This window comes from Xiphophorus hellerii, chromosome 13 (genome assembly GCF_003331165.1).
Source record: "Xiphophorus hellerii strain 12219 chromosome 13, Xiphophorus_hellerii-4.1, whole genome shotgun sequence".
In the NCBI taxonomy this organism is placed as follows: Eukaryota; Metazoa; Chordata; class Actinopteri; order Cyprinodontiformes; family Poeciliidae; genus Xiphophorus; species Xiphophorus hellerii.
In genome coordinates, this window is record NC_045684.1 from 23,132,806 (window position 1) to 23,155,536 (window position 22,731).

The 22,731-nt window shown below is 41.9% G+C and overlaps 1 protein-coding gene across 1 annotated transcript in view; it reads right to left on the reverse strand.

Moving 5' to 3' along the window:
- trim71 (tripartite motif containing 71, E3 ubiquitin protein ligase) overlaps nucleotides 1-21,678 on the reverse strand; it is a 41,604-nt gene extending 19,926 nt beyond the window's left edge. The window contains exons 1-3 of the mRNA XM_032581570.1: nucleotides 21,491-21,678; nucleotides 19,786-20,523; nucleotides 1,552-1,719 (exon numbers count right to left, since the gene is read on the reverse strand). Of these exons, the coding sequence (XP_032437461.1) occupies nucleotides 1,552-1,719; nucleotides 19,786-20,523 (906 nt within the window). The 5' untranslated portion in view covers nucleotides 21,491-21,678. The remainder of the gene's footprint in view (nucleotides 1-1,551; nucleotides 1,720-19,785; nucleotides 20,524-21,490) is intronic.
- Nucleotides 21,679-22,731: the final 1,053 nt, after the last annotated feature.

Consider the following 22,731-nt stretch of genomic DNA (forward strand, 5'->3'; position numbering starts at 1 on the left):
AAACACAAGAAAATGCTGCTCCCCTTCTAAATAGAGCTGCTTCACATATATACATTTCATGCTTCTGTTTCAACTAATGATGAAATGCTAAACGTTTAGCCTGCTGGCACCAGACTCGACCCATTTGCAGCTTTTGGGTGAAAAGGAAAAACATGACCGCCCTCCACCCCCTTCTCATACGTTCAGATAAAACCGGAATGTAAAGAAAGTTCAAGAAGGTGCAACCTAAACTATAATCATGTAAATGAAGAGGCCTAATTAGTATGCGCGTATGTGTGAGAGAGTTGGGTGGAGTGAGATGTGGGTGGGTGAAGGAGTGAAAAGGGGAAGGGCAAGTGTTCCACTTCTTTAAAAGAAGTGGGTATTTTCCTTTCTCTGAAATCCTTTAAATACCTCACCTACCCTCCCCCAGCTCCCCCTGTGAGACTCCTCCCCGTCCTCCCCCTCTGACCCCGAGCCCTGCCCCCGCCGGAATTCAACTCATGCGACCCCACCCCCTATTTAAGGGCCAGCTGGACACCTCTAACCCCGGGGCTCCCCGGCCGCCCGGTACTGGTCACTCTCTCAGATATCTAAGCTGAGCGGCTCTGATGTCCGGGCGCGCTAGCTGCTAGCTGCTGCTGCGATTTTTAAAGGCACAGCTGCTCCCCTCAGGTCCTACTTAGTGCTTGGAGGAGATGGATGAGGGCAGCTCTGGGAGCTTTACTCTTGTATGGGAGACCTCTCCTTTGTTAGCAATCTGTTTGGCCTATTTTATTACAGTGGAGTGATTTTAGTGAAGCCATTACTGCTATTAATTTGACTATGTTCTAAATAAATGCGCGCAACTCTGCCGTTCCTGTCTGGTGTTGCACCCTGTTCATGTTTTTTGGATTTTTAGTTCATTTTAAACTAGCCATGTAAATCAAAATTTTCACAGAAAATATTTCACCTTTCCTGACAAGTCTGGGTTATATAGACTAAAAGTTTTATCACAATATTTTGTTGTGATGTGATGTTGTGATAAGCACCATTTATTTCTTCTTTCTTAGGTAACATGACTTAATGGCACAGCATTCATAGCCCCACAAACACAAATATTGCTCTTGAAAAAACATGTACCAAGTATCTTTAGGACAACAATCACACTTCATAAAAATATGTCATAAAGAAGTGGGATTTTTTAAATCACTAACCTGGACACAGTAACTGCATTTAATCACAGTTTAAAATCTATTGTTTTGTTTTTTTATACTTCTGATGGAAAAAAAAAGTGAGGAAAATAGAAAACGTAACAGTTTGGTTTCTTTTTTAAACATCATGACTTAGAATTTATCAAACAACGATAAATCAAAATTCCTATCATGATGAGGAATTTACCATGAGAAATAATACCCGATACGTCGTCTTGGAGTTTCCTCTGGGGCGACCAAACGGCAAGCCACAGTGGTGAGGAAATGTCGTTCGTTTTCAGTTTTACATGAATAAATACAAACTATTCTAGCAATAAACGTTAAACACCGACAGTCAGGAAACCGCAACATGTTGAGAGACGACCCAACACGCCCTCACCTGGACAGCCTGTCGACCCTGCTGAGCGTCCGCCAGCAGCTGGATGGTGATGGCCCTGCAGTCCTGCACGGCGTCCTGCAGGTAGACGAAGGTGTGGCCCATGTGACGGCCCACGCTGCACTCCCTGCAGATCGGCACCGAGCAGGTTTCGCAGAAGAACAGGAACACCTGCACAAAAAAACGGTCGCAGGGGGAATTAGTTTCCACATTTGGGAAAGCGCGAGCCGAACGCGGGTCTGTGGGGAAACGTTTGGGCCCCAATCGGAAATGTTAATGCAGCGGAAGAACCTGCTAGTTTTATTTTAAAGACTACGTGCTACCGTCGAGTCTGGTTGAACTCTTTACACTCAAGTTGCCTTTATGATTAACAGAAAAAACTAACTAAAGGTACTGAGAAACTACATTTAAAGTGACAGAGTATTAAGACAGACTAAGAACTAGTTTTGATACAAAAATTAAGAACACAAGGAAAAAAGAAAAAAAAGAGTCATCAGAAAAATAAAAGGTTGTAATCTGAGAAAGTAATATGAGAATGAAGTCCATACAAGAAGTCGTAATATTTGAGGCATCATAATACTCAACAAAATGTTGCAATGCATCAAAACACTTTGTAAAATAATAAAGTAAAAATACAAGAATAATGTATGATAAAGTCAAAATAATAGGATGAAGTCATAATAAAGTAATTATGAGAATAAAGTCGTATGACAAAGACAAACCAATACCAGAAAGGCTATGATGCAGGAATAAGGTATTTATTAACAGAATAAAGATGAAAATATATTATTAGGGCATCCACTCGATAAAAGTAGCTGCCGTACTTTATGACATCAATCAGGTATTACTTTGTGTCATAATATGAGAAGTCGCAAAACAATAAAGTCAAGATAAAACCAGAATAAAGTTGTAATACTAGAATGCAGAAGTAATTTTATGAGAACTCCTCAGTGAAAATGTTTAAATTGACGCCGTTTTTTTTTTTTTTTTTGTTTTCCACACAGATGCTCTTCTATTTAAAACTCAGGTGTTTAAATGACACAAAACGAACCCGGCACCACGACAAACTAAACACCCTGGTGACGCGTCGTCCTCTCCCCTTCCACTTCCCCCCACAAACACAAAGCTAATTAAAAAGAGAAGGGCCATGAATGCTAACACAAGGCATCCATATGCATGCGTTGCCAGGGAGCCTCGCGTCCTCCGCCGCCCCGGAGATCGTTTCTCATTCAAAACACAGTCGGAGGAGGAAAACGGGAGCCAAAGGCAGGCAAAGCCAGATCAATATCCAACATATGAGGGCGTAAGAGACTCCATTTGAATTTTACAGGCAAGTCCAAATAATAAAAATATATATAAATGTACATGTTTGATATTGAAACCATTTCCATGTGAAATTTACAAATGTTGAATATATTCCAATTAACTTTTTAATGGTGACTGAGGTTTATCATTCATTATGCCTTGAGCCAACAACAAACCGTCTTACAACCGATTCCCTCCAGCAGTACCTGTGTGTGTGTGTGTGTGTAGGCGCGTGTGTGTGCGTGTGTGTGTGTGTGTGTGAGAACTACACACATCAACCATGTCTGCCTCTAATCACTTGTTGACATCGTCAGAGCTACCGTTTCAAAGCAAACATGGCGGAGGAACTCTGAAATTAGACACATTGTCTGCTTCATTTTCAGCTAAATGCGTATTTGTGGAAACATTTGGACGGATGAGTGATTGATTATCTCTGTGGCTGCGCGTGTTAATGGGCAGAGTTTATGCAGCCGACCGGATCAATTCTACGTCAGCTGGTTGCAATCATCTAAACGCAGCAGATTTCAATCAGACAAACATTTCTGGCTTTCCTCTCTCAAGTAAAGTGTTTCGCAGGAGCAGATTGTTTACACTGGGGGATACACTCAGAATTGAATTTTTATTTCTCATTAGGTTTTTTCCATTTATAAATTCATGCACAACATGTTTGTTTTGTTTATCTGGAGTGGGCGCTATTTACGTACTTTTCACTTCAAAGCAGAAATCCGATGTTATAGTGTCGTACCGTGCAAAACATGAACATTTATTTTAAACAAATGTCATTTAAAAAAGCTTTTCAGAGAAAACGTTTAACTATATTCAATTTATCTAAAAATTTGTAGATTGATAAAAATCACTGCCCTACTTCATGTCAAGTCAGACATAATTTGATCCAAGCTTATTTTTTGTGACAATTTCATTGAGTCGTCATCTTTCGATAAAAATAAAAACCGTCAGCAGATTTTTTACGTCATAATTTACATTATTTTTATTACGTTACTAAATGCTTTTTGTCATAATAAGTTTCACTTTTTGGAATTTAGATGAAAATCAAACCAAAATGAACGACTATGATTTGTATTTAGAAATTATTCCAATAAATTCTGGAGAAAACTAATTTTTTTTCTACTTTTTAATTTTCTACAAGGAAAAAAAGCCGATTCGATTCATTTTAAGAACCATGTTGTGAAGAGATTCTATTTCAGAGTCGGAAAAGCTTTTATAATTAATTGGTCCCAGCTTAAAAACAAAACAAAAAGTCAGAATCCATGCAGGGTTTTTACAGAGTAAGCTAAATAAAAAAAATTTTTTAAAAAGCACTTTCAAAAGGCTGACCAAAATTTCCCAGAGGAAACAAACGTGATTTAACCTTTGCTGTTAAAAACTAAGCCTTGCTGTAAACCCCCCACTGCCTGAACGCCGATTGGTTGTAATAGGAAGTTAATTAAATATGCACCGTGCGTCACGTCCCAAAGAGACTCGGCATCAATGGCCTCCAATAGCAGCAGAGCGGAGAGGACGGAGAGGGGCCTGCAATCAATCCATCAATATTGGCGGTTCCCTTGGGGAGCGGTCTAATCTAATGAGTCACACACACAGAGACACACCTCCCCCTTTATTTCACTTCCTCCTCCTCCTCCTCTCTGACTTCAGCTTAACCTCTTCTTTGGATCCTTTTCTTGCCGCCTCCCCGGCCTCCGCCACAGTTTCTGCGCCGCCCCGTCACTCGGCTCGGCCTTCCTGCTTTCCCGACCAGGACCGGCCCGGCCCGGCCCGGCCCGGTTCGTCCCGTCCCTCCCCCGCTGACATCTCCTGAATTCCAGAGGGAGACGAGGCGCGCGCGCACACACACACACACACAAAAGGTTGGAATGCTGCTGGGTCGGGGTGGAGGAAGAGGGTGATGGATGGAGGATGAGGGGGACAAATGCTGATCGAATCAGTTATTAAACGATCAACCAGCAACGACGATGATAAATCGTCCCAGAAATTATTGTGATAATCAATAATATTGTTGTTTTGAGACCGTATTGCACCAATAACGATGGTTTATTAACGCCCAATCAAAGATGAACAAAAGCCATTCTCTAAAGAACGTTTTAACACTGAAACCGGAAACATTTCATATGGCCAAAATAAAACAATATTAATATGGTTATAAAATCTTGCATTGGGGAAAACAGGCAGAAATCCAAACCATTTCCTACTGGGTGTCAAATGTGTGCAGCGTTCCTCAAAACGCCGGATTAAAAAGGCCAATATTAAAACGGGATCATCTCCTTAACAGCTGTTGCCCAAATGAAAATTATTGCGCTTTATAATGCTTATTGATTTATTGCTCTTTGTGACAGGATTAAGCATTTACTCTATTCATTACCTGATTAGTATTTATTTTTGTTTTTTCAGTTTTACATCTAGAAAACTAGACAAATCTGAAAATTCCAACCCTATTTTTACTTTTTATTTATTCTGCTCATTTCCTCAGTATTTTTTCTACTTTTACATTTAGAAAACAGACAAATCTGAAATTTTCGACCCTATTTTATAGCTCCAAATATTGCTACCAGGCTTAATGACAGTAATTTCCCAACAAAGACCAGAAGGACCATGGAGAGAAGTGGAGTTCTGCTTTTACAAACAGCTGCAGGCCCTCGTCAATGCAGCGTCCAGCCTGGGTGTCATCAGCAGCCTCCTCCAGGTGAAACGCGCTCCCGTCTTGGCGCCGGAGATTACATAATACACGGGCATCTTGGAAAACAGCTCAATATTATCGATCCACACAGAATACAGGCTCTTCTCGCAGGGCTTCATGGAAAGGTTTTGTTTTTTTCCCCCCTTTTCCTCTTCTCTTCGCATCTAAAAAAATAGTAAAAAAAAATGTCTTTTTCTTTGCTATTGAATGATGAGATGGAAGTGTCACAGAAAGTCACAGTGCGCACGTGACTCAGAAATGGAAAAACACCCCCACACCCTCCTTCAAAAAAAAAAAAAGAAAAGAAAAACCCAGAGTCAAGGTGGGCGTGGTGCCGAGCTGTAAATTCCTCAGGAACCACCCTGCGAACGAGGCTTTGAGGCAGAAATGGCTCCTCCAGTCATTTAGAGCAATTGCAGCAGGGAAGCAATCAACAATGTGGAGCTGAAGTCGCAAATCCTGCGCAGACGTTTTTAGTGCTGGGAGACGGGAAGCGGGTTGTAGCGTTTGGTTAGCGTGCCGGAGGCTTCTTCCGTCTTCCCTCGATTCATTTGGGTGGCATCTTTAAAAAGTCGATTTCATTCGGTTCTCACAACATGAAATGTTTTATTTGGAAGGGTGGGGAAAAGTGTAGTGGCTTTCTCTAAGTGGCCATGTGCAGCAACAGGTGGGGAGGGGCAGAACTGCAGCGAGTTAAACTCTGGTGTTTTCTCACCAACTCATTACTGGAAACAAATGGTGTGTTTAAAAACAATTTCCTCATCAAGTCATGATGCCAGACTTATTTCTGAAAAACATTTTAATCATTTTTCTTAAACTTTATGCACGGTTTCCATGTAAGCAGAATTAATTAATTAATTAATTAATGTAAACTTCTTGAGTGTCTGTTCTTCTTCTACTGTCCGAAATGATATTTTATATGGGGTGTTGGCGATATGGACTCTGTTTTATCACAATATCTTGTGATAATCGTAACGACAAAAGTTACAATAGGAACCATTTATTTAATGTTTTTTACGCAATTGTATGACTGGCTATTATAACCCTACAAACTAATACTGCTCTTAAAATACATTCCCATCCGTAAAGCGCTTATTTAGGAGAAAGTAGCAAAAGGTTGTTTGATTTATATCACGAAATGGCACACGATAACTTACATTGATTGGTGTTCATTGATGTGAACCAACAGTGTAAAGAAATAGTAAATCTAACAACGCAGACAGTTTTGGGAGGGTTTAAACATCCATAATTGGGATTTATCGTGGCAACAATAAATCAGGATTCTTGTGAGAAATTTATTACAATAAATGATGCAATAAATGTCCACCCTCATTTTAGAAATGTTTCGCATAAACACTGCGAAACATTTTTACAAGTTTTTGTTTTTGTGTTTTTATAGTTAAATGTTTACATTTTTAAAAACTTAACGTAGGGCTGAATCTGCATGGTTTGAATCTTTTTTGTTTGTTTTGAGCTTTAAGTTATGCCCCAAATGAAATGATTTAAACTAATCATTAAACTACACCTATAATTGCAATTTATTTTATCCTTATTTATTTATTTTTTTAAGTAAAAGTGGTTCCTTCACCACCTGCTGCAGCACTGAAACGTGGAATTTGGAGAGTAAAATCTTGATGGTTGCGAGCGGCCGGGCTTTGTGTTCGCACAGCAGTTGCATCAGCTCCGTTTCTAATTCCCATCCTCCCCTTCAGCTGCACTGAGAACTGGGGGAGAGGGCACCGGCTCCACTAGCCATTAGAACGGCCCCGTGCTGCATGCGCTGGCTGCGTGAACAGCCGACACAGGCGGCAGCGGCGGCGGGGGAGGGGCTCCGAGGCCTGGGGGGCTGTGTAATGTCACACTGCAGCGCCAGAAAAACCAGAATGGCTCTGCAAAAAGTGTGAATTTGCCCTTCAATAAATAGAAAAAACAAGTCTGACGAGGTCTGATGAAGTCATCTGAACATTTACTGCACCTCCTGCCTTATTTTAGGCTGTCTGCACTGAGTCTTAACGTGCTTAAATAAAAAGCAATACAAAGTGCAAAAAAATTCAATAAAAATGACTATAAGTCACAACATTTTTTTTAAATCTAAGCTCTAAAACCCCAAAATCTATCCCCCAGCGGCTTGTATCCTCATCTCCAGCTGCATCCCACCGTCTCGGCTCTGTGCAAGTGACGGGGATGTGACCGAGAAACACGTCAGCCTTTCCTTTGGCTAGCAACCTCTGCATCCACTTATCAGCGGACGCAGCGCTGAGAGACCAAAGCCATTATTCCTACCAGACTGTAAACATGTTTATGGCTGCTGTAAAACCGGCCCCTTTAACATAGGGGGGTGTGCAGGGTTTAACCTGCTGTTCACGAGCGACTTCAAATGCTGCAGCGACTGCAGCAGGTTTCAAACATTTTAAACGTTTTGTCCGTAATAATGCTCTGGCGTATTTATCTTGTAAAATTCTTCAAGAATTGCAATACGCTCAATTTTTTTTTTTTATGCATGCTTAATTTCCTTGGAGAAATTTTTACTTTTATCATATCGTTAATTGTGATAATTTTCTTATAGGAATTTTGACTTGTCGTCGTCGTAACAATAAATTCCAATTAGTAATGTTTAAGAACCCCTTAAAACTCTCCTTGTTGTCGGGACTTTCAGTTTTACTATTGTCGCCAGCGTTTGTTCAATAAAAGCATCAATAAATAATACATTTGAAGATACGGTTACCGTTTACATACCGTTGTAAATGACGTGTGCGCTAAAGAAACGTATTAAAAATGAGAATGCTATTCAAGAGCAGTATTCATTTTTACCTCAAAAAAGATGTAGTGAACAGTCACTTATCATTATCACAATAGTACCACAACATATCGTCCATATCGTAGTTTGAATTAAACAATTAAATACCACGAGAATAATAGTAAAACCTAAAAAATAAGCACACTTCTAAATGTGCAAGACCAATTTAAGTAAAAATAAAGCCAGAATCTTGAAATGTTGCCCCTTTGAAATCAGCTTCTTTGGTCTCAGAAACATCTGAAACAAGAAACATGTGAAAAGTTAAATAAACCTAAAGAGGACATTCCTGGGGGCCGATGTCAGCTGTGAGCATGTCAGGCAGCTGCACTCAAACAAGTTGACAAAAAGAGAAACTTTGCTTTAAGCAAGCAGAAGTAAAATTCCAACAACGTGAAAAGCAGGAAAAACATCAACAACAAAAGTCAGTCATGAGCTGGAACCTTTTTCCAGATATTATGGGACATTTAATTTGGGATAAAATACTTACTTACTTTCAGACACATTCAGACATGAACTAGTTGTAGATTTTTAGGACAGACTTTAACTAAAAATCCAACTAAGCAGTCCTACTAAAGAATAAGGGTCAATTATTTAACACAAGCAGAACTGGAACCAGGACAAAGCCACTTAAATATCTTCTTCAGACACAATTTAACTCCCCTTCTCTCTGGGGCCGTTTCTCCGTCTTGGCCTTGTGGCTCCGCCCCTGCCGAGGCAAACCCCGCTGGCCCATTGCCACGAATACAACACTCGGGCCTCCTCCTGTCGATGTTTTGAAACTCGGCCAGCCACGGCGCGGGGGGAGGGAGAGAGGGGCCGGGGCAGGGATGGGTGGGGTGAGAAGGGCGGTGGCTGTAAGCCGATGCTCTGATTGGGCCGGACGGCAGCGGGGAAAGAAAACAAACCAGAGTCAGCTGGCCTCCTCATGCAGAGAGCATGCTACTGGCCGGGTGGAGGGGACCGGGGCGGGGTGGGGGAGGATGAAGGAAAAGGAAGGGGCCTCAGCAACAAGGAGGAGGAGGTGGTGAGGGGAGAGGAGCCTGGGAAGGTAATAGCCTGATTCATGAAAGAATCGATAAATTGGAGGAGCTGTGTGAATGAAAAGTGGAGGCGCTGAGAGGTAACAAATGCCCACGTGTGCAAACACAATGAAGCTATTCTTAGTCGCAGAGCATTTCCCTGACACCGTAAACAACCCGACCCGCTCCAGAAGGCCCAGCAAACCCGTCAGTGTTGATAGGATTACCACACACCATCATCACTATAATAGTACGACTAAACTAAACCACAGCCTTATAAAAAAAAAAAAATTCTGTTAACTTTTCACCCTAAATTCCAGATTTTAATTTATTTTTAAGCCTTCAAAAGCAAAATACACTATATTTAATCATTCTGAATAAATGAAATGGTAATCAGCGCCATTAAAGCTACTTTTGACAGTTTATAAGTTAATCTGAATTTCATTGTTTTCAGTTGTATTTTTTGTTGCCGTTGATTTTTTTTTCAAATTGAAGGTGAAGATCAATCATTTATCCTTTTACGCTTTATTTACTCGGATGAAAAACAACAAGTTTTCAGAGGGTTTCCAGTTAAAGTGTGGATTAAATGTATAGAAAGATGTTCATGTTGTTAAGATTTAGAGATTTGCGCTTTTTTTTTAACAAAGCATTTCAGCTGCTCTCTGCTCTGGTCTCCCCAACCAATATGGTCTTTGTCATTGTTAGGATTATAACGAAGCATTTATTACAATATTTCTGGGAGGTGGGAAGATGAAATGTGGCAAAATAATTTTTTAACCAACTGTGTTGTTGATTGTCTTATCTTGTGATTGTTGGGAGTGAAAATCAAAAGACATTTGATTTGAAAGCAAAACCAGCAATGAAAGGAAATACTTGTCAAACTGAAACATTTTTCACACCTGGAATGATGAAAATGATCTTCTCAGTCTAGTCCCATTTTAGCTTTTCATCATTGACACAAATGGATGAAACTGGTCTAGATGTGCGTTAGGTAGACTGTACCTGGAAGCTGTGCCGTGACCACAATGCAGGGTCAAAAGTTTTAAAGTGTTAACAGCACAATTCTGTTGAGTGAGGTCAAATAATGGCCAATTAAAATCCCATTTGGGCCCAACCGCTGAGTAGGAAGTGGCGCAGGTTCCGGCTTCTGAACAACTTCTAAATCTCGTTGTCAAAGAGAATGTGATAAATGCCTTCCTTTGTATCCATAAAATTTATATGGGCAAAAAAAAAAAGGCCTCGAATAGACATCAAAGACTTCGACGCGCTTGTGCACGCTTCCATTGGGCCCAAATGAAACACACAGGAAACAAGGAACGCTCTCTAATTACTGGGCACATGGTGCACATTAAAACCCTGGAAGTCCAACTTCATATAATCGAAATCTGCTGCCACACACGCAAAAAAAAAAAAAAAATCCTCTTCAGAGGATAACTACCTACAGATGGGAGATGCAACTGCCGCCACACACTCCCCGAGATACTTCCAGCAGTGACAAAGTGCAACAGCGAGCCCCTTTAACTGCAACAGCTGCTAAATCATGTTGAGGAGGTTTTCTGTATCTATAATGTCCTTTGTCTTTGACAGAAAACAGACAGGCCGGGCTGATGAGAAAGGCAGGAGTGGACAGAGGAAATACCCAGCATGTGTGTGAGAGAAAGAAAAAGGGAGAAGGGAAAAGAGAACCCAGGAGGTATAAACTCAGGTTACAGGAATTCCTCTAGACTTGTATCAGCGTCGGTGTTGGGTTAGGTTTCCTTACAAACATTCTCCACCGGTGACCTCCGCAGAAGGGGAGTGAGGCCGAGCAAGCAAATGTTTCAAGCGATACCCTTTGACAAAAGAACTAGATAACTGGAGCAGTAAAAAACACGCAAATAAAAAGTAGAATAGCAGAAGTGTGGAGCAACGTACGTCAACATTCTCGGTCCTCCCCCGGAGAGTCCGACATCTTAAGTTGAAGCTACATAAACTGGGCCCTTCATGAGACACAAAGGCATTAGAAGGCCATCAAACTGATTAGTTCAACTTCACCTAATCCTTAAAAGCGCTACACATTTTCGGCAGCCATTGCCCAGCAACAGGCTCCCCATCCCATAAAGACGGGTTGTGAAGCCGCGCACGTGTGAAGCCATGCACGCAAGTACGATGAGAACGATTTAATCTAAAGCGCGGAGTGACATTTTGTGGGATTAACATATCATTAGGTGTCTCTCAGATGGAGCCAGTGTGTGCTTTGTATGCTGGAGCGTGACATCACAGCAAGCAGAGGGCGCTCTTTGATGTAATCCAATTTTCCATTTCAACTTCTCACCCAGCGTGGGATGCTCTGCCTGTTTGCAGTCCATATGAGGAAAGGGCTGGTGGTCGAAAGGTGGCATTTATGTCGCTTTGGTGGACCGCTATATTAGCTTGTGTGTCCACATACCTTGCTTTTTATTACGCTGGAAAAGGGCCCAATAAGTTCCATCTTCAACATGAAGCAATATCCTCTAATGGAGATTTCTTGCCTATGACTGGACAATAATACACCTCACACTCCAAACAGTGCATTGTACAAGAGCTTAATACCATCCTTTACAAACAAGAATGTCTAAAGTGATTGTGCCACACTCTAATGTTGGATGGCAGATTGGGATATTGTTCTATAACCTTGCCCAGTTTAAAACTGTTTCACAGCTTTAGTCCAGACATGTCTGCTGTCTTCTTTGGTCTTCATTATGTTTCTTGTTCTCTAAAGCTCCTTCTCCATTATCAAGTCTCTCTTGCCAGTTAATGTCTGGTGTGGTACTAGCCAAGTTGGGTGCATCTCCAGTAGCACTGTGTTTTTCATAATGTGGACACGGCTATGGGCAGAAATGTAGGAACATGAGTACACGGAGCTGTGGTCAACACAAATGATTTCACTTGCGCATATACCCTTGGGCGGACTTTTTCTCCAATATTTCTCAGTATATTTGTTCATTGCGGTTTGATCCGTCCAGTTGATGCTGCATGCGCTTTTCTGCCGCAGTTGATAAGGTTTGGACCTCAAGGTTTGATCATGGAGTTGTTAGTTTGCAGCTCATCATCTCGCCAACTAGCAGAGTCTTGTCGTGGCTTGAAAATGGGGGTTGAGATGTTGTTGTTCAATGAGTTTGCAAGTACCGCCTGGTGCCGTAAAGCTACAGGCCAATCAACGAATGCCGTCTGCGGCAGTACCCAGCTAGGTCCGGCTTGTATCATCCCCAAAGTGGATCCAAAAAACAGGGAAGAATTGCACAGGATCTGCAAATGAAGACGAATCTGGTCGGGGGTGACTAGGGAAGAACTGGTGGAGAAGGGGCTTAATGTTCTCCAACAAACCCTTGAGGCCCTCAGAGAACAGCTACTGAAACTGGACTACTCAATGGAGGGTATTGGTTTACTTTCAGATTTTACTTTTACTTGGATTTTACTTTCAGAGTCGAGACACACGCTACATATCTCCAACTTTTATTTATTTATTTCCTCTTCACAATGACGCACTACTTTGTGTTGGTCTGTGATTAGCTAACTTTAAAAACTCAAGGTTCATATGCATGCTTCAAATAACATTTAATTTGAGTATTTCAAAAGACTAACTTAATTCTGTCCTAGGATTCATATTTGTGTGTAGAAGCATTTTCCTTAAAAGAGACACAAGAAACCCTAAGAATCCTTCCTCTGTGAACAAACTAAGTAAACTTGAACTAAAGAGACTACAGATGGCTAAAAAGCGACTAAAACAGAACTATATTTCCCTCCACAGACAATGACTGGAACTGAAACTGTTCCAAAAGCAGAGGGAAATAAGTTGAAAAGTACAAGGCTTGGGCTTGATTCAATTTACTTCATCAAAAATAGAAACAAAAACTTGTGAAACTTCCACTCTTCTCATCTGGTAATTCACACGCGCCAAATAAAAGCAGCTGAGCATGTCCACCTCCCTTCTTCACACAAAGACTCTGGATTAAGGTGTGAAATCATCAAGATGGAATGGAAGGTTTGTAGCCGAGATGGTGTGTAGGTGTGAAGTGGTTAGGGCCACGGATAAATGAAGCAGGCGTCTCACCATTTATGTCACGATGCAGTCAAAATACCCTCCAGTCTAGGCAGCCTTGTGATGCAGTGCATGAAGAAAACAACATTGCGTCATGTTTCTGTTGCTTGTAAGCATCTTTTTTCAAACTATCCTTCAAATTATCTCAGATTGAGCCAAATTATGCCTTTTAATGAAATTGTGCAATGTTGTCATAAACATAGCATGGTAGTGACATTAGCCGCCTGTGTGTTGGATATTATGTTGTCGTAGTAGGTGTTTACTACAACACTTATTTTGCAATAATGCAATCAACTTTTAGCTACCATTTTTCATTTGGAAGTTTGCCCCATTATTTTTCCCCAGGTAAAGTATGACCCCTGCTTGTTTGTAGGTGGTAGGTGTGGCCGATAGAAACATAACATTTCATTGTGATATTTTGTGATAACGATAAAGGTGATGATTACAAAAAATTTAATTAAGTACTCCCATTTAGAAATAAATTTTCTTTAGGAAACCGGCATCTTGAAAAAGCCTTTTTTTTGCACATTTTAAATGCATTTTATTATATTTAATAATTTATTTACCTTTATTAGTTTTCCGAGAGAAATTTGTCAAATTAACAATTCTGACAGCACTTTCCATTATGGGAGTTTTCAGATTACATTCATGGAAATTTATTATGGTCATGATAAATAAAAAAATTTCACAAAATAAATTCTCATTTGTAAGAGTACATGTTGCCAAATAACATTTGGTAAGTATAAACGGAAGAACGCTTTTTGTTCTTATAGAACTTTCTTGCAACGTTCAAGTGTTTTGATAATAACCAGAACAACAGAGCTGCACATTACATTTATTCACTTAAACAAGTTATTTGAATAATGTTCCATTTAACATGTCACAGTGATTCTTGGAGTGAAAACTTAAAAGTAGTTTTCAACAGAGTAGCGCCCATCAATGTATGGATCTGTCAAGACTTAGCACATTAAGAAAAATCAAACAGATGAGCAAACTGTCGGCTCGATTTGATCATTTCAGGAGCAACATGAGGTAGATTAGAGAGGCGTTTGTGTTTTATCCTTGTCCTGAAACCAGGGGTTAAAATGCCTTTTCAAGTCAACGCCTTCAATAAAATGAGAAACCTCACAAAAAGAATAGTAACCCATCTGCACACTGATGAGAAAGAGGGCAAACTTGCCTCTAATCAGCACCTAAAGAAGAACTGAAATGTGCAAACATAAAACTGATCTTTCCATCAGAGGGTCAAAATAAATTGGAGAATGTGACGATGATGGACATGGAGATGGTTGACGGACAATGGCCTTGTTTTCTCAGTGCGCACAGGTAGAGAAAGACAAGCCCTCTCCTGTGTCACTCCCTCCCCCAGGGCTAGGAACAGTGAGTGAGTGAGTGAGTGGGAAATGAGGCCCTTACTGGAAAACTGAACCTACCTATTTACTGGCAATGGACTGGTGGTGTAAATGGGAGGGGAAGAACAGAAAAAGAGGCCAGTAAGGGAAAAAAAACAAAAACAAATTAGTAAACTGGTAATCCAAACTGTTCTTTGTTGTTGCAAGTTGACTCATCGTTGTACAAAAAGAAGTTCCAAGTTTATCCACTAACTCTTTTAAAAGATTTTTAACCTCAATGAACTGCGTATTAGAAAACGTCAATAAGATGCAGAAAAAAAAAAATCTGTAAAAACACTAGTATTTTTTTCCAAGCTGCGTTTTCAATACAGTTTGGAGACTAGTCAAATATTACACCGTATTTATATGGCTTGATAGAATCCACCCAAAAGAAATTAAACGTAGGAGCTGTGTAAATTTGGTGCGTATTGGCGAGTTAACTGGGAATATTTCTTACAATGTGTAAAATAAAAAAATTCTGTAGACCCAGGATGCCTACCAGTAGGGGGCAACAGCCAAAACATCAAACTGAAAATCCAAAATAACTTTCAGACCAGGTCACTTTACCCCTTTACCATTTCTAAACGGCAGAGTTGATTGCAATGGGACATTCTGGACCTACCACGTTTAAATTCATAGCCACTGTGGGAATTATCCATATCCATTTTGAAAGCCAATTATCACTTATGATGTAAAGATATGAGGCTATCAATCAACAGGCAGAAGAATTTGATCAGAGAACCAGAGAAAAACTGATACGCAATGGTAAATAGATCATTAACAACTCGTTGATTCGGAGGTGTGAGAATTAAGAAGAGACAAAAAAATGGCAAAGTGTGAATGGATCTGGAACCTCTTACCATCTAAGAGGTATTCAAAACTATTTTTCAAACATTTACATTTTCCTGAGAATCAAAATGTAGGAAAACTTAATGACGACAGGACACAGCTGGGACTGCACAAGCGTGAAGCGCTAAACAACAGCAGGTTTTAACAGAATCATTAATCCTCATACTGACAAAATAAACACAGAATTTGTTCAAACCTGTTCCTGGCCTGATTCAGGACAGAATGTAGAGGGACGACGCCAACCCATCGCCGTTACTCACTTTGAGCCGCAAAGGAATGTATTCAGAGCCAAAACGGCAAGTAGATTAGGTGGGCAGTGCAATTGAAGCTAACTGCACTGGCCATCGGGTGCAATGGGTCACCCGACTGTACCTCGACACTGGATTCATGTGACATGGTCAGCTTAAGTGGTTGATTAATGAATAAACTGTCTAGCAAAAAGGTTCTTGATAAGACATTGGCATGGCTTCCATTTGCATGTAATAAACCCATTTTGGGTTATTTGCACCACAGAGTGCAACTAACTTCATTATTATAGGTGGCCATTATGAACTACTGTATATTGTCTATTTAAAAGAAAGCAAAACAAAATTAAAATGCAAATGATACTTGCCGTTATTTTCTGCTGCTACAGTTTAAGAAGGAGGTTTCGTCATTGCGCATACAACAATGAACCCCAGGCTTCACACAGGCACCATTTCTGCACTTCAAAAGCCGTGTGATCCAACAATGTTAAGATTACTCTGGATCGGACATCGTTTTCATGTCTACCCCGGGAGGTGACCCAAACCTTCCACGGTGCGTTGATGAAATCAAACAGTTTCTTGGTCCGGTTTCAATTATTTCTCCTTTTTGCCACAAGTCGAGTCCTTCCTTTTAATAGGGCTTGGGAAGGTCACAAAAACAACAATCATTTTTGCCATACAGTTTCAAATTGACAAAATTTACAAGCTCTAGTAGAGGACAACCCAGAGATGAAAGAGAAAGTTCGACAGAAAACGTTGGAAACACTTCATCAATCAGAACTGCTTTAGCCCTCCCCTGACCCAATGGTTCAATGTAATCTCTAAAGTGCTGCCTCCCTATTAGGGCTCTTATGAGGCTTCTGGGGGGAAGAGAAAGGGGCAATAGAGCAAGTTTTCATGATGCCAAACCTTCCTGAACCTACTCAAGTCATACAGCACATGTAACTTCATGGTGGGCTGCACCAGTAGATTTTGTGAGTTCCTGTTAACAATGAATGGCATCCTGCTGGGTCGGCAGTGTTTAATTGCAGACCCAGGCAGTGAGAGACACATGCCTCCGTAACTTAATAGATTGTAACCACAGTCTGTTATTGGCAATGTAAAAAATGTTAACACAGCGTTGACTTTTTCCATCAGATTGACTGACTTAATTGGGTGCACATACATCATAAATCTATGCCATCAAATCAGGGGTCCTACACATTTTTCACGTGAAGATCATCCACTTTTCCCAACCAGATGTCTTTTAACGAGATGGAATAAAGAAAATTCAAAAAAAACTTAATTAGAAGTTTCAAAAAGATTTTTCTGCAAATAAATGCAAAATCTGCAAAATGCAAAGACTGTAAGAAAGATGGACACAAGTATGGATGGGTGTTCTATCAGGAGCAGTGATGTCAGTAACGCGTTACTGATGTCAGACCACTTTTTTCAGTAACGAGTAATGTAACGCGTTGCCATTTCATATCCAGTAGTCAGACTACAGTTACTTATCGAAACCACTTTGCGTTGCTGTGCGTTACTGTTTTCTTTTGCAATTTAACTTCATTTCCTCCGTGCGTCTTGGGGAGCGATCGGCGTTTCTATGCGACAGTATCAGCAGCGACAGAAACATAAACAATGGAGGGAGATGCGCATTTTGTTGCTGGAAAAACAGGAACTATTGAGTTTCTGTCGCCAAGCCCCATTATTATAAGTAGCTTTGGGTTTGTTTTTTTCTAAAGTCGCTAGCAGATTTAATGAGCCGCGGGTTGCGCTTTTGGGCTTGTTTTTGAACGTGAAGTTGCTTATTTTGAAATAAACAGACATAAACCCCAGAATTTGTCAGACATCCAGTTAGTTTTAGTCCATCATTTCCCGGATGATCCGTCCCGCTGCGTCTTTGTTAATGTCAAGTTAATATATTACCTGTGAATTACGTCGAGCTTCGCGTTGCGCTACAACAAACTGCAAACATGGAGACTAAGATGAACAGCACAATAAACGTGAAAACAGCCATGACTGAACGAGTCTGTAAAGTTGTGCAACTAAACGCCATTAATTATTAATATTAAGATAAATGTCACAAATCTGTGCAGGAGCCATCTGAGTTGTGGAGCCGCAGGAGCGGCGCTGTGACAGCAAACGCAGGGCCGTAACGCAGAACCTGGAGGCTGGGGCACGGGGGGGGGGGGGGGGGGGGGAGACTCTAAAATTCTTCTTAGAGTTTAGTGGAGAATAGTGGAACATACAAAAACACGCATTACTAAAGTTGTTTTGTACTGTTGTAGCCATTAAACAATCTCCCCTTCAGTTCAACCTTATAAGTGGAGACACACTGTTGTTATAAAATAACAACAGTTTTGGCAAAGATCAATGTAATTTTCACAGCGTTGTTGTTAGCAGCTGCTCAAAGTAACTAAAAAGTTACTTTAAATGTAACTTAGTTACTTTCCAAATCAAGTAATTGTTAATCTAAGTTATTTTTTCAAAATAAATCCGATTAAAGTTACTTTTTCAAAGTAACTATGCCATCACTGATCAGGAGAGATACAACTAGTGGTGCACCGATTGCAGTATTCTGGCCGTTCACGGATTTTTAAGAACCCTGCTGGTTCCAATTTTGAGCGATATTGAATTTTTTTTGTCTAAAAAGTTGCTAAACGTAGCGACAAAGTTTATTAACCACGCACATCCATATCCCCTCTCACAGATGGATAGATGAATAAATAAAAGAAAGATTTACCAGTGGATACGAATGGATATAACATTTAGACAATGAAATAAGGATAAAAGTATGAAAATACTGTTTTTGTGCACCGTTCTCTATAATTAAGCTGCATATAATGTACCACGAGAGTCGGATAACGATGTAGAAAAACAGTTGGAATTTTCAGATTGTTGTGATGCTAACACAACGTGTGTTAGCATTGTATACAGATCCCCATTTTATGATATCAAACACCAAAATCTCACTCTAAAAGTCCAAGTTGTACAACAGTATTTCTGCCACTAACGTAATCAGATGCAAACTATCAATGCTGCTAATAGTTCGTAGTTGCAACTGTGGCTGCCTCTCCTGTTGTTGGCAGCCATGTTGGACATTTAACGTCAGGTTGTTTGGAGAGCTCAAAGTTGGAATTCAGAAACCACAACACAATGTTGCAGTTATTTCAATCAGGAAGTCAGAAACTCAAGATTTTTAAGTAGAAATAGACCTTAAAAAATAGGAATCAAATGACCTACTTTCTTATTCTGCAAAGGAGCCACTTAGCATAAAAGGATCATCATATTGCCAAGAATCCCAAACCCTTCTAGCAATGTTTTGCTATTCTTCATATGACAGAAATAAAAACAAGCTGGTTTCCTCCTCCCATAAACACATGGTAGTTTGCTTCACCCCAGAACACACGACGCAAAAAAAAACCCTCCTTGATTTCCCCCCCAACTTGTCCTTATTTTCATTATAAGAAAAATATATATCCTTACCCAAGACAGGACCTTTAAACATCTCAGAAATATGTGTTGTGCAGCTACTGCTGAAGCCTCTCTCTCTCCGTCTCTCTGCCCAGAATGGATGGTGTGGTAAAGATTAACCAGACTCTAGATGCGTCTACGCCTAGAAGTGTTTGTATGGATGCAGTGTGTGTGTGCGTGTGGGTGTGTGTGCGTGCGTGTGTCAATATCCAGCTCAACAAACGTGCATGCTCCTCTCCAGGGGACTAGGTGAAGAGCCTCTCAGCTCCCGTTGAACCTAAGGCCATATGGCCCACAGTATGGGTTCTTTGCTGCTCACGCTCAGAACCGTAGAAGGGACTAAGGCGAGTAAGTTTGCAACAGGTCCGTTTATGTCAATAATACACATCTTGTTACACATCTGAAGTAACCGGTACCACTCACCTCGCCGTCATGGTGCTGGCAGAAGCTCATCCGGTCCTGGAACAGGGACAGCAGCGCGAAGTTGTTCTGCAAGGACTGGGCGAGGGACACGGACACCCCCGGCTGGCCCGTGCCGCTGCTGTTGGAGTTGACCCGACTCAGGTGGAGGCTCTCCCCCAGGCGCTCGATGAAGTGGTCTTTGGTGAGCCGCACCCGCTGGTGAGCTCGCACGCAGTTGTCACAGAGGTACTCCTGGCAGTCGAGGCAGTGGGACGTGGCCGGGTTCTCCTCGTCGCAGGAGCTGCACTGAGGCTCCCCCATGTGCTGCGCGTGCAGCAGGCCCCCGTGTGACGGGTGGAACCCGGACGAGCCCCCGATCAGGCCCCCGAGGTGATGGTGACCGTTCTTATTCTGGATCTGATCTTCCGAGCTCACCACCACGTCCAACAGGTTGCTGAAGAGGAAGTTGGAGGAAGGCAGGGAGTCCACTCCGGCCTCAGAGATGGAGACCTTGTGGTCGCAGGTGGGGCAACGCAGCTTCAGCGGGTCGCTGGGGCTGCGCTGTCCCTCCAAACACTGCCTGCAGAAGGTGTGCAGGCAGGGTAGGACGTGGAGCCTCTTGGTGGCGTGGTTAGAGGAGCCAGAGGTGTGCGAAGAGGAGGACGAGGTAGAAGAGCTGGAGGAGATGGGAGCGGAGGAGCCGCACAGCTCCTTGCAGAGCGGACAGGTCTGCAGGTCAGAATCGGGGAAAGAAGCCATCTGCAGCAGAAACACAGCTCAGCTCACAACACATGCAGGGAAAAATGAGTTTGAGGTATTCATCAGAGGACGAGTCAGCCAGTTAAACTGAAGAAACTGTGGCATTTGAGGTAGATTCTTGAGGTACTTAGTCAGTTCCACTGTGCTGATTAACAAGTTTTGAATTTGCTTTAAATAGTTCAATTAGATGCAAAAAAAAAGGGGGAGGGGGGGCAATCAACTTTCACAATTAGACAGTTCTTTAGATAATATTTATTAAAAAAAAAAAAACTTCAGCTCATCTCTCAGAAAAAAAAAATATGAATGAGCAAAATTTTTAAGAGTCCAGTTTTCCAATGAAAATAAGATGACACGACGCCGAGGACAATGTTGGTGCATGAAAAGTGTCCCCGTTGTTGAATTAACCCTAAAACTGGATGGGTGTTGAAGTCCAGGAAGCTAAATCTCTCCTCCCCCACCGACCAGGCAACATGACTTCAGGGCCACTCAGCAGCTCCTAGACTACAGCCACAGAGCCCACGCCGCTCCCGTGTTTCATGCTGCCCACTGCACGGAAAACCAGTTAAACCAGCTTGGCCCGGCCTCCACCATTAGAGGTCCGTCCAGAAGGCGTCACGCGCGGCCGACCGTCGTTCGCTATTCTCAGCGCGAGCCTCGGAGACGGAGCACGTGAATTATTCATCAAAGGAGGGAGGTCGCAGCGTGCACCGGGTCACCGTCATATCAAAGAACAGCCACGGCGGCTCTGCCGAACGGCCAAAAGCATGAGGCAGGTCGCGCCGTCTAGCCCCCGGAGCCCCCGCTGCGTGAATGCGGCTCTCCGTTCCCGTCCAGTCCGTCGGCGAGTATCCCCCCGTCTGGCACTGTGCGTGGAGGAATGCGCAGGGTTTCGCCCCCCTCAACAAGACAGCAGAGAGAGAGAGAGAGAGAGAAACGGAGTAGCTAGCTCCGACGGCCCTCTAGTTACCTCGTTTTCTCGCTTGTTGTTGTTGTTTGCAACGAGGCGAAAACACACTCGGAAAACATAGCGTATGCCCTCACATGGGCGCGTGTTGCACGGCTGCAGCTCCTCCGGCCGCTTTTATCTCACTGAGGGGAAAAAATGGACTCACTTCCGTCCTGAGAGAGGACACAGCAGAGGGGTGTGTGCCACAAGCTCGCTCCCGACGGTCAGAGGGGGGTGTGCCGCATGCTCGCTCCCGACGGCCAGGGGGAGGGGGGCGGGGGTGCGAGCGAGCTTGGGTCACGTTGGAAGACGTGCGTACGTGCACGGTTTTGTTGATAAAGTTGGAGGAAATGGTGAAGGACAATGGTCCTCTGTGTGGTCCCGCTTTGCCTGTCTATTTTTTACCGTGGAAAAAAAAAAACAACGAGCGAATTGATTCGATTTAGTTCATGTTGTTATTTTTATTATTATTATTAATATTAATGTGAGTTAGACAAAACAAACACGGTGCGGACTCAAATGTCTTAATTTTTATTTCAATCTACGAATAATTGAATTAAAATGACCGCTTTGTTGACGTTCACGGATTGGAGTCGTAGTCTGGAGTATTGAGTTAAATTAATTAACAATTTCACTCGCTTCACCCATTAAGTACATTATAGTAAAAAATCTGTTTCTATTGCTAAGCAAACTGTTTGGCTGGACACTAACCAAACTAACAAACCCTGAAAGCATTGTCTCAGACCCTGAACGTCTAAGACAATGCTTGTAGGCGTCTAACAATCTCTGACATCAATCTGAAGAAAAATGCACACATACCTAAGAGCAAATTAGAGTCCAAATAACTAAACATACATATCTGTGGTCTGTGGGAGGAAGCTGGAGTACATGGAGAGAATCCATACTTGCACAGGGAGAAAATGCAAACTAAAAAATAAAATGAAACCCAAGACTGCAGTGCAAACAACTGCATTCCAACCTGAGATGGGATTATTCTTGCAATCAGCGGTTCCAGTTTTATCTACACTTAAGAGCCTGTTTGTTTGCTCCTTTTACTTTGTCAACAACCCCTAAAGAGGAAAATCCCTAAATCACATTCTGGTTGGGCTACAACTGACTACCAGAGAGAAAAAAATGTCAGCTCCTGAAAAGGATTAGCAGTTGTGAGGCAACTTTCCGTCTGTGTTTTTCCTAACAGTGACCGTAGAAACTAAACTTGCTCAAGTGTGGCGAGAAAGACGAATATTATCCACTTTAAGACC